The sequence below is a fragment of the Nycticebus coucang genome, chromosome 2 (assembly GCF_027406575.1).
Source record: "Nycticebus coucang isolate mNycCou1 chromosome 2, mNycCou1.pri, whole genome shotgun sequence".
NCBI lineage: Eukaryota > Metazoa > Chordata > Mammalia > Primates > Lorisidae > Nycticebus > Nycticebus coucang.
The window spans coordinates 54925625-54940404 of NC_069781.1; the positions used below are offsets into that span (position 1 = coordinate 54925625).

Sequence of the window (14780 nt, forward strand, 5' to 3'; positions counted from 1 at the left end):
TACAAGTCTGCAGGCTAAGGGCACTAGGCTATCCCATAGCCCGGGCGTGTAGCAGGCTATACCATCGATGTTTGTATCAGTTTCTCATGTTCCCACAATAAAAAATTGCATAATGACGTGTTTCTCAGAATATATCCCCATTGTTAAGTGATACGTGAGGATAATTTGCTTCTGGAACAGGTTTGGGTTCTACCTGGTTTTAGAAATACTGAAAACTTGGTAAGAAAATTCTCTGTATATGTAGTTGGTGTGTTAAGTGAGGGGTAGCAAAGTGTGACAGTCCCTACCTGGATGCAGTTAATGGGCATAGGTGATGTAGCTATTTCGAGTAAATTAATAAGCTGCCTCTCTGTTCTGAACCTTTCAGTACCTAGGCTATTCCATCCTATTGTAGGCATCAGATGCCAGATGGAATCTGTATTGATCATTCCAACAATTGGATGAAATTTTTTTTATCAGATTACTTTATGATTGGTGGTACCAATTTGTGTTCATCTTTATTGCTGGTATTTCTGACCATTATTCTTGAGTATAGAGGCAAGGCATTTTTTGGCTGTATTCGTTGCCTCTGCAGAAAATACAGCCTTCCCACATACATGCTCTTTTCACACGTGTGCTTTCTCCCTTATGTGTGCACACACTCTGGCCCAGCTGGTCCTCCTGGTAGTTTTCATTCTAGATTCAGTAGTGGTGGTTATTTTGTGACCTCATTGCCTTTGTTGAATTGCTAGGTATTTATGGAAAGCGTGCAGAGACCCAGGCTTGTGCTCTGTGGTACAGTGAGAGGGTAGGGGGCAACGCAGACACGGGGGTGAGGATCCTTTGTCAGGGTGACGTGTTCCCTTCCCTGACACTTTGCATTATATCACTCAATTTTCACAAGACACAAAATTCCTAGTGAAGATTTGGAGCAGGGATGTGAGGAGACTGTATCTTATTTCCCCATTCTGAAAGACCAGATGAGAAGTGCTTTTATGAAACTAAAAGGACTTGCTTTCTCATGTGTACTCCAGCTTCCCTGGATGCCGCAGAGTAGATAATAAGGTCGAGACTTTTCTCAAACTTAACTTTTTGTAAGTGTTAAAGAGAAAAAAAAAAAGTGCATACCCTCCACCCCCAGCCCACAGTTACCTTTGGAGAGTGTCTAGCCTTGTGGCAGTTATAGGTAGTCGTGGTTGTGTATTAAGTTATCCTTACCTTTTTGAAACTAATGAATTAGTTGATAAGCACTGTGTAAACTTGGGGTATCAGAATGGTCTCTTTACAACTGATAAAGCAAGGAGAATCAAATACTATAAAACTAATTTAATATTTGACATAGGAAAAGTGTGGAAAGTTTTAAAGTGTGGAGAGTTTTAAGAGTATCACCCCAACTGCATTCACTTAAAAGTTTTTGGAGGAACTCAAGTTCTTTCCTGCCTGGCTTCTTAAATCCAAGTGAGGTTGCAGCATAGTTTAATTAAAGGCAGCATCATACTCAGGATCTGAACGCCTGGCTTTGTTGCTCACTAGAGCAGTGGGTCTTTCTTTTTCTGGACCTCAGTTGAGCACATTTAAGAAATGGAGGGCTTAGGTGAGATTGTCAATAAGGTTTTTCTACCTGTAATTAGGTATCTTTGATTCTTCAGAGTTGGGAGATTTAAGAGACCTTTATAGAATTCTGTAAACTGCAGAGTTTGAATATCTGTGCCACTGTTCACTAGTCCTGTGGTCTTGGCAAGCCCCTTAGTCTCTATGTGCATCAGTATCCTCAGGAGCAAAGAGAGTTTTGAAAAATAAAAGTTATATAAAGTACACGTAGGTACACATGGTGCGCTGAGAACTTGCCTGGTGAGAACCTGAACGTTAACGCTTCCAGAGCTTCCACATTCCCTCTCCGAGTGGTTTCCTGAGATGACCACTACCATTTGCCCTGCCCTGACCCTGTAAGGAGAAACTGTCTCCATTGGCAGAGCTAGTGTCCTGTGGCATTGTGTACCCATTCTCTCAGCAATGTAAAAGACTCAGTGTTTTGAGACTTCACATATAATTAATGTACGAATATCCCCTTGGAAGATGGCAGTAACGAGCCCAGCTTTCTTTAACGTAAAGGGGAAAAATTAAAAACTGAAGTTTGCTAAATGTGTGTTTTGCAGGTTGGACAATCTGCTCAATATGGCTTATGGAGTAAAGAGGTAATGATAGAGGTTCATGATACTCATAATTCCCTTCCCACAATTGATTAGTTTCTTTGATTTGGGGAGTGATACTTATACCCCTCATTAAGTTTGTGTTGGGTTTTATTTTGCATGTACAACCTAATGAAAAGCTACTCTTTGAAGCACAATTGACTCAAGGAATATCTTTATACCACTGGATGCCACCTGGTCTTTAAAACCCCATTATTTGTTTCATATTGAGTTGCGACGTTATAGCATGTTTACATATGTGTTGGTTTCCCCCTCTGCCCTCCCGCCAATCCTGCTTAATTCATGGAGTCAGTTCTAAATATATTTCTTTGCTATCATGGAGAACATTTAGTACAGCAAGTAATGGCCATTTCATAACTTAATACCTCAGTAGTCTAGCATGTCACTGCATAAGCCACACAGACTTTGGTTGAAACATTAAATAGCTGTACTTACCTGTCGGGGAGGGGAATTACTAACATTCTAGGGGATGGAGAAGGGAAAAGAAATAACGTCCATCATTAACTCCTGTTTTTATTTTGTGTGTGTTTCCTATTTTGTTTAGTAGGTTTTCTCCAATGACCATTGATGGAATGACCAGTTTGGCCGGAATTAATATCCCTGGGCACCCTGGAACAGGGTGGTGTATATTTGTGTACAACCTGGCTCCTGACGCAGACGAGAGTATCCTGTGGCAAATGTTTGGGCCTTTTGGAGCTGTCACCAACGTGAAGGTCATCCGTGACTTTAACACCAATAAATGCAAAGGTTTTGGATTTGTGACTATGACAAACTATGATGAGGCCGCCATGGCTATAGCTAGCCTCAATGGATACCGTCTGGGAGACAGAGTACTGCAGGTCTCCTTTAAGACAAACAAAACGCACAAAGCCTAATGAGCTCTTGTCCTCAGTCCATTTATATATGAAACTATACAACAAAGGCAAGTTAAGAGAAACTTTATACATTAGTAAATGTCTTTGTAAGTCAGTGTTGAGATGGGGATAAAATGACTACTTAGCATCCTAAGAAATATGTGAGATTTTTTATTGCTAGTATTTGAATTAAAACTTCTTAAATATCTTTTATGTTTGAATATGGACAAGAGGTACAGGGTTTTTACCTGTCACACTGCATTCTATTGCCTTCTTTGAAGAAGGTGGACCTTTTAAAGTGTTTCAGCTAAGGGAAGACATTTCTTTTCTTTTTACATAACTGCCTTGAACCTGTGAGTAAGTATTGAGGCTTTGTGTTGTAATTCTTCAGTTGGTTGTGTCTTTTTTCCCCCCTTTTTTCCTTTTTCTGATTAGCTTTGTGTTCGGTTTACATTTAAAGCATTGCTGTTATGTCTGTTTAAGAAAAGTATTTTGAAGTTTACATTTTTATTTATGAAGTTAAAAACAGTATTTATTTTGTAATTATGATTTGGGTTGGGGAAGGGGGGGCTACATTATAAACGCTTATTGTAAGAATACTGGAGAACTTTTCGTAAAGCAGTACCTTGCCAAAGAGATAAGAGCCTCTTTGATGTGGGTTTAAAAAAAGCATCTATTTTTATAAAAAAGAAAATTTGGAGAAACTTTTTACTGGTCCTGGAACAAATATTTTGACTTGAATACTTTGAGAAATCTCTTCATATGACACCTAGTGAGCTTTTAAAATTTACCAGGAAATTTGCAGCGGTTGGAAAATTTAGAAAGATTTATGATGTAGAAAATACTTTTGAGATCTTTGTATGAAAGGAATAGAATCAATGGGGGGAAACACTGCTGGTTTCGTTTTTGTAATCACCAGTGGAGCGTCTGATCATCCTGGTTATTATGTGATAGGTGGCTCACATTGATTTGTGATTTTGAAACAAATAAAAAAATTTACAAAAGAATATATAAGAGCAGGCAAGAAATTTAAATTACCAAGAGATGGGGGAAAAAAAATCTGTTCTTCCTAAAGAAATCCCTTCAGATAGAGCTCATGGTGTTTAGTGATGTACTTGCAGTATTGTTTGAAGAATTGTTTTGTCTTAAGGAAAAAGACGTTGCACATGACTTGTACTGCAACAAATCAGCAAAAGTGATCTGAGTTGTATATTTGAAGGTATTTTGAAAGTTACGTTCAAGGCTAACACCTGAGCTTTGTGTAATGTAAATAAGACCTTGTGTTTATGAAACGTTCAGCTAATTTGATTTTTTTTTCCTTACATGCCAAGTGATGTTCAGGTTTTGAATGTTTTTGTATCAGTTTTTTCCTTTGTAAATGGCATTAACATTGTTACTTGAGGTCTTGCTTAATCACTTTTGTTGTCCTGAGGACTTGAATTTACAGTGCATCAGATTTGTTGCTAATTTTGTCTGTAGATAGTCTAGCTTCAGCTGTTTATGGTGATGCTACATTTTTGTTTATAAATATGTTTGTGGTAAAAAAAAAATGAGTATAACCATAGGTTTTGAACAAATTTCCTTACATTTTTCATACAAAAATCATAAATATCTGTATGCTATTGAAATTTAACTTTGTATGATGCTTAAACCACTATTTGGGGAAATAATAAAATAAGTCTTTACCATGTATGAAAGAAATTTTAAAAAATACAAAATATTTTCTGATTAGCATCTAGCTTATAATAAATTTTCAAAAAAGCTGAAGGCAAAAATTGCCTTCATCAGGATGCACTGAGAACTATATAGTTACGTCCTGCTTTTTGTATAAACTGAGATGCTCACGTGCTTCCCCTTAGAACAGGCAATGTGCTATGCATAACATAGTTGTACATTATCTTTGCGGTTGCTTTGAGTTTTATTTTTATTATTTAAAACTGTAGTTATAAAATTTTTCAGTATAGTACAGTACATATACTGTGAGGCGCGTGCTAAAGTGAATAAGCGAGTTTTCATGCTGACCCACTCAATGCTATTCAGAAATCAATTGGCTTAGCACTTTCTCATATCCTTAGGTGCATTTAGATTGTCAGTTAACCTTCTGCGTTAAAAAAAAAAAAAAAAAAAAAAACTAAAAAATAAAATATGTGTATATACTTAAAAAAATTTAATAAGGTTTCCCTCATGGGAAAACAGCAGCTACATGCTTCTTTCCTATACTACTGTAGCAAACCAAGGCATTGATGAGAAGGCATGCAAATTGTGCTTCACTTTACAGTGTTTATCAGAGCACTTAATAAAATGTAAGGCTGGTATTTATTTGAAGTTGTACAGTATGACTTAATTCACATCTGTTGGAATAGAAAATATATTCTGTTGAGTATTTAAGAGGCTGTACATGTTTTCTTTTGTGTTTGGATTCTTTGTACTTTTTCATGTTCAGTACATCAATAAACAAAGTTGAAGGGAAAGAACAGTGTGGCGAGTAGGTCTTTGTACACATTTTGGGGGCTCCTGTGCTCATTGTAATAAACAAGCCTTGCTCTCTTGCGTTAAGAGGTTCCCCCAGAGCTTTAGTTGAAAGCTTGTTATCTCTAAAGTAAGAATTCCAAAAGGCAAGTACGTTTTGAAGTAGAAGATGCAAACATTTTTTGACTGAATGACACCTTCTGATCAGTTTTCAAATTTTACTAGATTGGTAATTCTCACAGGAGCACATACTTTCTTTCATCCACTAGTTGTAAAGTTTGGAAAGTTGAATGCTGACATCCTTCTGTGTCTCTGATTTAACCTTCAGCCTTTTGCACAAAAGGGAATTGCCCTCATACATTAACTTGAGCTAAAGGAAAACCACATCGAAGGAAGGTAACTTACTTTGCTTCCATTGGTAAGCACAGTTCACTCATTTAATTCACCCAGGGGATCGAGTGTTGGTGTATGAAACAGTTTTGTTGCAGAAGTGCTATATTGTCAAGAGGACTCATCTCTAAAATCCGAAACTCAGTTTCTGTCAGGTTGGGGTTGGTGTGTGCTGTTCATACTACAGTCCTGAACCGTGGCAGCGCCATGTGGTGTGTCATGCACATGGTTAACTTTTATAATACATCCTTAATATTGGTGGAGGACATTTCTTACTGCAAGGATTTTACTTGTATAGAATGAAAGAAAATAGAATAATGAAGTACCTTTTTAAAACAAAGCATGCTAAAATGATTTCTTTTTATTTTTTCTGTCGGCTTTTTTGGTAAAGCCATTCTGAAAGGAATTGTCCTGAACTCACAACCTAGGAGACAAGAGGGTAGTTGAGTGACAAGATGCTTCTAATTTTAACACGCAATTAATCTCAAATCTCCCTACTCCCTTTGTTATTATATGAATTTAATACTCTCATTTTGTGACTTTGGAACATCCTCCCCTCACGTCTCTCCTCTTGCCTGCTATCTCAGTATTTTGACTGGTTGCATGTCAGCAATTCTTTTATAATTCAGCAGATAGTGGAAAAATTCTCAGTAAAGGTTAGTGTAGTTTTAGTATCTGCTGGTGTAATTGAGGAGAAATTTCATTTTTCTCCCTCAGAATCCTTTTTCACCTACGCTTGTACATCATCTGAACAATATCAAAATTCAGAGTGGCCAACATGAATTCATAATCTGAACATTGTTTTACATTATTTTAATCTGATTTGAGGAAAAGTGGTAGCAATTTAACCTTCCTTTTGAAAAAGACTACAAGATTTCCATGTTAAATTTATAAGAGGATCAAAAAGAAATTGTAGTGGAGATTTGCAACCACTGGTTTATAGGGTTAGCTAGCAAAAAAAAGTATGTACACGTATTCTAACCATGCGTACATTGAGATTTGAATGTCTGAGTCTCTATTAATATACTTTCAGAATAATATGCATATGCCTTTTATTGAGTAGAAAAGAGGCAGTGGTTTTCTTGTTTATGCCTCTTTTATCATATTAGAAGCTCATAGCAGGAGGAAACTTACTGCTAATATCATACATACTTGTTATTAGATAAAGAGGTTTACAGTCTGTCATTGCAACAAACAGCCCATATTTCTCTACTTGCAATGTCCTTCAATTCTTCCCCTGAAAATTACCTTCAGATGGGAAGGATTCAACATCTGTACCATTAACATAGCTAGGCTTTAAAATAGGATGGACCTTACTGAAATTAACCTTTCAAGAATTCTGGTTCATAAACATAAATGGAAGGATTTTTTTATTGGTCAACAGAATGTTACCTACTATGCTATACTATAAAAATGAGCAGGACATGGCTCTTACCACCTTCTCACCTAGAAGGGAGGAAAGACAAACCACCAGGCCAAGATTGCAGTGCCCTGTGTTGCAGGGGAGTCCAGAAGCAATCATCAAACTAATTTGCCATAGTTTTGGTGAACCTCATTACAACTCACAGAAGTGATTCTGTTCTGCTATTCTTACAGATTCTTTTTTTTTTTTGTATTATTAGCTGATTTTCGATCTGACATCAGTATCATTTAGTTTCCCCAATCCTCAGATGTTCTCATAGTCTGAAGTTGCTTCAGTCCTTTCTGAAGCTAAATAAAAGTAGTTAATACTCAGACACTAGCTCTCTCTAAATAGGAGCTTGGCTGGATAGTCTTGTGCTCTCTAACCATGATATACAGAGTGACAATTTGGAAAACACTAATATGGCAAACTACCCTGAATTTTAAAAGTATTAAAAGTATGAGTGACTGGTTTTACTCTACTTTGAAGTGAGACACATCACAATCTTAAGATCTCAAACTCAGTATTAACATTACTTTTACTTTTTAAATAGTTGAAGATATAGGCTAGGACTAAATTGATACTGAAACTCAAAAGATACTGAACACCCATAGTTATGGGTGTTAATTTTCCAAATAAATTCCTATGACAACCTTATAGACATAAATGTAAGAGAACGGTCTATTTGTGCAGACATAAATGTGTAGAAGACACACACCAGTGTTCTGGAGCCCGTCGTATGCTCTGGATTACATCTACGAGTAACTATGCATGAACAGAAATGCTGTGCACAGAGGACACTTGAGAAAGGAAGGGGCTCCTGTGTGTGTGTGTGTGTGTGTGTGTGTGAGCTCAGAGTGGGTTCGTGGGTGGGAATGCTGAGCCACAGAAGTGATAGCAGTTGAGCTGGGTCATGTAGAATAGATGAGATTTGAAAGATACTGGGGGAAGCAATTCAAGAAGAAAACCCTGTGATCCAAGATATAGGTAAGCCTCTGTCCACTTATAATGTCTTCTGGGGAATTAAAATACATATTAAGTTCTACTGGATATAGACCTGAGTTGGTCAGACTTTTTTGTGTCCGTGACTAGTTAAATTTCAGATGAGTTAAGTATTTGAGTCCATAATGAAATACAAAGTACCTAAAAATCTGAATTTTGTTCCCTTGCCCATTCCTATTGTAACACTAAAAATATTTGCCATATTAGATGAGTTAAGTATTTGAGTCCATAATGAAATACAGAGTACCTAAAAATCTGAATTTTGTTCCCTTGCCCATTCCTATTGTAACACTAAAAATATTTGCCGTATTAGATTGTATGTGATGTGGGGAGTTGCATAGAACTTGCTAGGAAAGACAATGTTGCCTTCTAAAAGGGGCATTTATGTGAGGCATGTTGGGCAGTGTCTGCAAAAGGATTAGAAAAGAATAAAATCTTCCTAATAATAGAATATTGGAATCACCTGTTCCTCAGGGTATATGCCCCTTCATACTCAATGATTTAAGACAGTAAGGTGACCCCCCCCTTTTCTTAGTGTTTGTATATTTCTAGTGCTGTAGTACCTGGTTCATTCTTATGTTGGATATGTATTTTACATTTTTCTTACACAGCATTCAAGTGTCATCATAATCAAAGGCAAGGGGAAAATAAAGTCTAAATGTTTCTTGCATATTTTCATGATGATATTTTTTCTTTTTTAGTGTACAAGTTTTTTCCTTTTTTGTTGTTTTGAACTTGGTTTGATAACCATTTCAATGCGAAACCACAGGAAGGAAAGACCATTTAAAAAACCCTTCAATGGAAAGGGCTTACTGGTTTACTGGGCCCCTGACCTACAGTAGTGACATGCTGGTCTCTAACTCTGATTTACATGGTGTACTCATTTGAGAATCACTCCTGTCCAGTTGAATATGTGTTTCAGAAGCAAACAACCCATCTATGGACCTCCTTGCAGACGTGACCAGACCAGCAGCCACCTTCAGGGTGACCCACCCTTTGGAATGAAGCACAGTTGGCAAGGTAGCTTTGTTATCTGGATTGTGGCCTTTTTATTTCACTTGTGGCAAAGGTACAGCTGTGAAAATGGGGTGGGGGTGTCATGGGGGTGTTATGACCCATAAATACAGGTGCTCAGAAATCCAAAAGATGCTGAGCCTTTATTTTTTGGAATCTGAAGAAAAAGCAGCTTATTGGGAAGTAAGTGAGCTCTGGGTTGAAAGCAAAGCCCTGTGCTTTTATATGCATGTTATAAATCATCTTCTCTTTAAAAAATTACGTTTTGTGAAGTTGTAGGTAGCAATAATTATAAGAAACTATGCAGGTTTTTCACATCAAAAATTTCTGATTTTAGTATTATCAAAAAAAGGATAAGTAGTTATTATCATAGATGTCGAACCAGAAATTGTAGTTGATATGCTGTATTTAACGTTCTTTAGCAGAGTTTCATCTTTTGAGAATGGTTACTGCAGTGTGTTCTCTGTATGAACCAAACCATATGGCAAAAGTGTTCTGTTTTTTCAGGAGTTACTCTTAGAGAAGTAACATCCACGTATTGCATCAGGAAGGCTTCTCTGCTTCCTACAGTCAACTGCTGTACATATCTTCTGTCTTGAGATTAGATGACCTGAGTACAGGATGATAAGGCAAATATTCTGTCTTTGCTAAACAAAGGGTGGTGAGAATATTTTATAAGTTTAGTCTGAAACTTATCTCAATAAAGAAGGACTTTTTTTCTCTCTTTTTTGCTGTAATTGTAGTGTATTTTTGCTTCTCAAACTATTCATGTTGTGGGCTCCTGTCCTGAGGAAATCATTATCGCAACACACTTTCAGACCCTGCGGCACACCAGGGCACACAGGATGGGAAGCTCTGTTTTAAACATATGCTTTGTTTTTTACAAAACTTTCATTAATTCTTTTACTTAGTTTGCACCAGATCCTTGCTCTACACCAGGTCCTCAAACTGTGGCCCACATGAGACGGTGTGATTGTATTCGTTCCCGTTTTGTTTTTTTACTTCAAAATAAGATATGTGCAGTGTGCATAGGAATTTGTTCATCGTTTTTTTGTTTGTTTGTTTGTTTTTTAAACTATAGTCCTGCCCTCCAGCGGTCTACGGACAGTGAATTGGCCCCCTGTTTAAAAAGTTTGAGGACTCCTGCTACACTGTGCTATGTTTCTGGGCTAAAGGTATAGTTTATGTTTCGCTGTGGTTTTGAGCTGCAAGCCAGCCCGGGGTCTTGTTTAGCACCTTATTTTGCAGGTGTGTGAGCCAGGCTCAGAGAAGTGAAGGTTCTCCAAAGTTCTTTGCTAATGTGAAACCTGGTATCTGAACCCAGCTCTCCTTACTCTTGAAATTTTGCCCATCACTACTGTGGAAGTGCTAAAGCACACGCCAAATTCATACTCATAAATGTCCTTTTATGGAATCAGATTTCTGAAATTTCACAGGGTATCTGTGCTGTCTAGAAATTGAACAGAGGTAAGTACATACAGTGTTTTATTACGTTGCACTCAACATTGTTTACATTCCTGTGAATGATTTCAATCTGTGATACAGTCACTATAGAAAATGTATCAAGTACACAAAATACAAGTCAAATTTACTCAGTCCTTACATTAAAAAAACATTTTTGAGTACCTTTTTAAGATCATATGTCTAATCTTTTTTGTAAACTTTTTAAAACTTTCATAGTTGGCTTTTTTCCTTTAATAAGGATGTTTTCCCCTTTTTTGATTTTGCTGTAAGTATGTAAAGAAATTTTTTGAACAGACAATAAAATAATGCATTTCTGATTTCTAAGACATACCAAATGGAAATTATCTGGTTTTTGTTGTATTGATGATTGCGGACATTATTTCAAGGAGGTATAAAATTCAGAAGTCTGCATGGTTTTTCCCATTACAACCCCATTCTTCCAGGCTTTTATAAACACTGAAGATAAAATAGGTCCAAGACAGGTACTGAGGTGATCTCTCCGAACCTCAGTGTGGGGTTGTGATGTCTTAGGTGGGTAGTTTGGTTGCAAACTTCTGCTGTGCAGCAGAGTCAGGGATGGGTATAGGAGAAGTATAAAACTACTTTTTTTCTTGATGGACAGAGGACAGACAGGTAGATGTAAGCCAGCTACTTCTGTCCTTTCTTTTCTTTGCAGAAGAAAAGCTTCCTTCCCTAATGGAGAGGACAACGATGAGCCCATCGGTGGGTGAATAATTTCTCCTTCTCCTTCCTTGGGTCTCTGATTGCAGTGATGCTCTCTCCTGGGAGGGTCTGGGTAAATACTGGCTCCTTATTGCATGTGCTCAGCGAAGTAGCTGATGGTAGAAGAGCACTTTTAAAAGAATTGATGAGACTGAAAGCCGCTCGTTAGAGTGCACCTGGATCCTGCCATGACATCAAAGGCGGACCATAAACGGCTCTCCAGAAAGCACGACAGCCTTTTTTCACCCCTTTCTTAACAATGAGACGTAGATTGGGCTTGTTCTCTATTCAAGCATCCTTATGAGTAAATGTCTATTTTTACGGTAGAGCTGCACTTTAAAAATAGCTCCAATCAGTGCGACTCTTTTTCCCCCATATGTTAAAAAGTTATACATGAGTTAAAATATCTCAGATTGCTTAAATTCTTCCAAAGGCAAGGCACATTCCTTTTTGGGGGAGGTGGGTAGGGGGAGCGGATTAAGTACAAAATAAGGATTTTTCTTTCTGGGCCTCCTTAACCCCATGTTTGTTCTTTGAGACTTTTTAGCAATAAGAAGGCATTGAACCAAGATTTGAGATTTTTCTGACTGTTAAAAAATTCATTATTTGGCGAGCACAGTCTTCCTCCTGGAGCGATTGTTTATTTTTGTTGTTGAGAGCAATTAGCTGGAACAGTCACAGTTGCAGCTGTTAGATACTATAGGCTCCAGTGGAGATCACAAAAGGCCTTATGCACATTTAGAGTCTGTATTTGGATTGTTTTTAATGGGTGATTCTTCTGGAGTCTACTGTGTTAGCAAATTCGATTGGGCAATCCTGAGCCAAATCAGATGTACATTGGGAATCACTCAGCATGCTGTGTTGATCAGAGTCACTTAAACACCTCCCTGCTTCGTGGAGGCCAGGGTGGCTGGGGCTGCTGGTGCAGGAAGAACGTGTACCTTGCCTTTCCCTCTCTATCCTCCCCGTGCAAACCTGGGTGTGACTCACCCGAAACATTATGCTGTTTTCTCAGGAGTTCTTCCTTTTGAGTTTACTTCTTATTTGCTGCTTTTGACTTGTTGGAGGTTTGGTAGGATAACCTACATGTGCAAGTATGATAAAGAGATGTCCAGATACAATCTTGTGCCCCCTGATTTAAGTTTTTTTGGAAGGAATATCATCTTAAGAGAATCTTAGCTCCAGTTTAATGCCTGACACTTCAGAAACAGCAGCTCAATTGGAGGAATTGTTTCCCTATTTTTTCAGTGTCGGTGTTTCAGCCTTTGAATATCATTTTGGTAAAGGAGTGTGTGTTTCTTATTTCATAATCATTGTGCTTTAGGATTTCACACTGTGCTTTTATATACATTTTCTCATGTGACTTACAGTAACCTGTGAGGTAAGGAATTGTGATACGTCCATTTCACAGAAGAGTTAGAAGGTCACAGAGTTGGTGAGTAGCCAGCTACCTGCTTGCTTTTATGTATTGCAGCTGTTTACTTTGTGCAAATAAGAAAATGCACACTGTGTGTATCTTACTGCTAGCTGAAGCAGGTTGATGGACTGATGTAGTCTAGAGGCTGGTACAGATTGCCCTCATGCACAAGACTTAGTTTATAGTGGCCTTTTGGAAAAGTGAGTAGTATTGGGAAATGTAACATCATCTCTTTGTGGGGAAATAATTTGGGAATCTGGAGGGTTTGGTAATTGTAAGTGGGAATGTCAAGTATACACGGAAGGTTTGTTTCCTGCGAGCTAGCATAAATTAATTAGAAGTCATTACATTTTGATGAGATTTTAGGTACTTCTATGAAGATATTTTTAGAATAGCCTTTCATATAGCAATCTATTGACCAGATGGCAATCTGTTTGATCAGCTAGCTCAGATCTATTACTAAGTCAAGCAGAGTGGTTCTTCTTTAATCACACCTCCAAAAAGATTTTTATATAATTGGAGAGGTAGGAATACTGGTAAATTTAAAATTTTGTTTAATAATTGTAATAAAGTTTTTCTGTAAATACTTTTTATCTCTGTTTGGATAACAGTTCTTAAATAATACTGTAATCTCCTGCAGTATTCATGTTTTGAATTGACCACACAGAATGTTTAGTAAAACGCAAGACTTTCTTCCCATTTCCCTACTAAAGAAGATTAAAAAATTATTGTAGTTTGAATTATTGATGGGTTTGTTTCTTTAAACTCTTCTAGACAGTTTATGTTTTACTGCTTGGAAACCTAACCAATATATACTAGTGCACCAAAAAAAATTAGAATTGAAGTTATGTTAGATGAGTTTTTTTAGTATTCAGACCTGATGATAAATGTATTTGAAAGTGATGTGGCAACATCACCTTGGATAAATTAGTTAAGGACCCACCAGAGATGTGTTGATGTGAGACGAGGTGGATCTGGAGACGTTGAGTGAGCTACATGGGGCTGACTGGACATCTGAGCAGAGGGGAGAGGGCACTTCTGTACAAGGCTCTCCTTCCCCACATGATTAGCAGGAGCCCTGCGCTAATGGTGCTGAGAAATTAGGAGTAACTTAACTCCATCAGGAAGACTTTTAGATGGAATTTTGGACAGTGACCCTGAGGTTTTGAAGACCAGGCACCTTTATTAACCTCAAAGTAAAGCATCACTTCTTAGCTGAATCATTATCTAAACAAATACTGAAACAGTTATAAAACATTTTGTCTTCCACATTGTTTTTCCACCTTAGTTTTGTGTAATACTCATCTTTGGAGCTTATTAAGTCTTATTAATGCTCGAGTCTCACTTTTGGATTCTAAGGGTAAGTCGCAGGCTCCATGATAGATGGGGCTTTTCAGCCTAGGTAGTAACCCATTTTAGTGGCTGGTATTAGCTGAAGAGTTTATAGGAAATCTGGGGTGTTTCTACTCTGCCTGCTTCTCTTGCTCCTCTGCCGTGCTCTCTTCAGGGTCCGGGAAGCATATGGCTGTCTGTGCCTACCCCAGTCTATACCCCGAAAACGTACATTTGACTGTTAGGTTTTGGGTCAAGCACTGTGCTAAGGACTTGGTTTTTGTTTTTGTTTTTTTTATTGTTAAATCATAACTGTGTACATTTGTGCAATCGCCTGTACCCATTCTAAGATGCACCATAGATGTGGCCCCACCCCTTACCCTCCCTCCCCCAAAACCTCCCCCCTCCCAAGAGGGACTCTGATCATCCCTGTTTTACAGAGAAATGAGACTTAAAGAGGTTAAAAAACTTGTCCAAGGACGACCACTAGTGCAGCGGTTCTCCACCTGTGGGTCGCAATCCTT

The 14780-nt window shown here is 37.8% G+C and overlaps 1 protein-coding gene across 13 annotated transcripts in view; it reads left to right on the top strand.

Annotated features, from left to right (window-relative positions):
* Positions 1-5514, top strand: part of ELAVL2 (ELAV like RNA binding protein 2) — a 172592-nt gene extending 167078 nt beyond the window's left edge. For 10 of the 13 annotated variants that reach the window (XM_053573014.1, XM_053573064.1, XM_053572986.1 and 7 more), the window contains 2 exons: positions 2136-2174; positions 2734-5514. In XM_053573014.1, coding sequence (XP_053428989.1) covers positions 2136-2174; positions 2734-3064 — 370 coding nt within the window. In that variant the 3' untranslated portion in view covers positions 3065-5514. The remainder of the gene's footprint in view (positions 1-2135; positions 2175-2733) is intronic. The other 3 variants (XM_053573070.1, XM_053573030.1, XM_053573008.1) reach the window with 1 other exon arrangement.
* The last annotated feature ends 9266 nt before the right edge of the window (positions 5515-14780 follow it).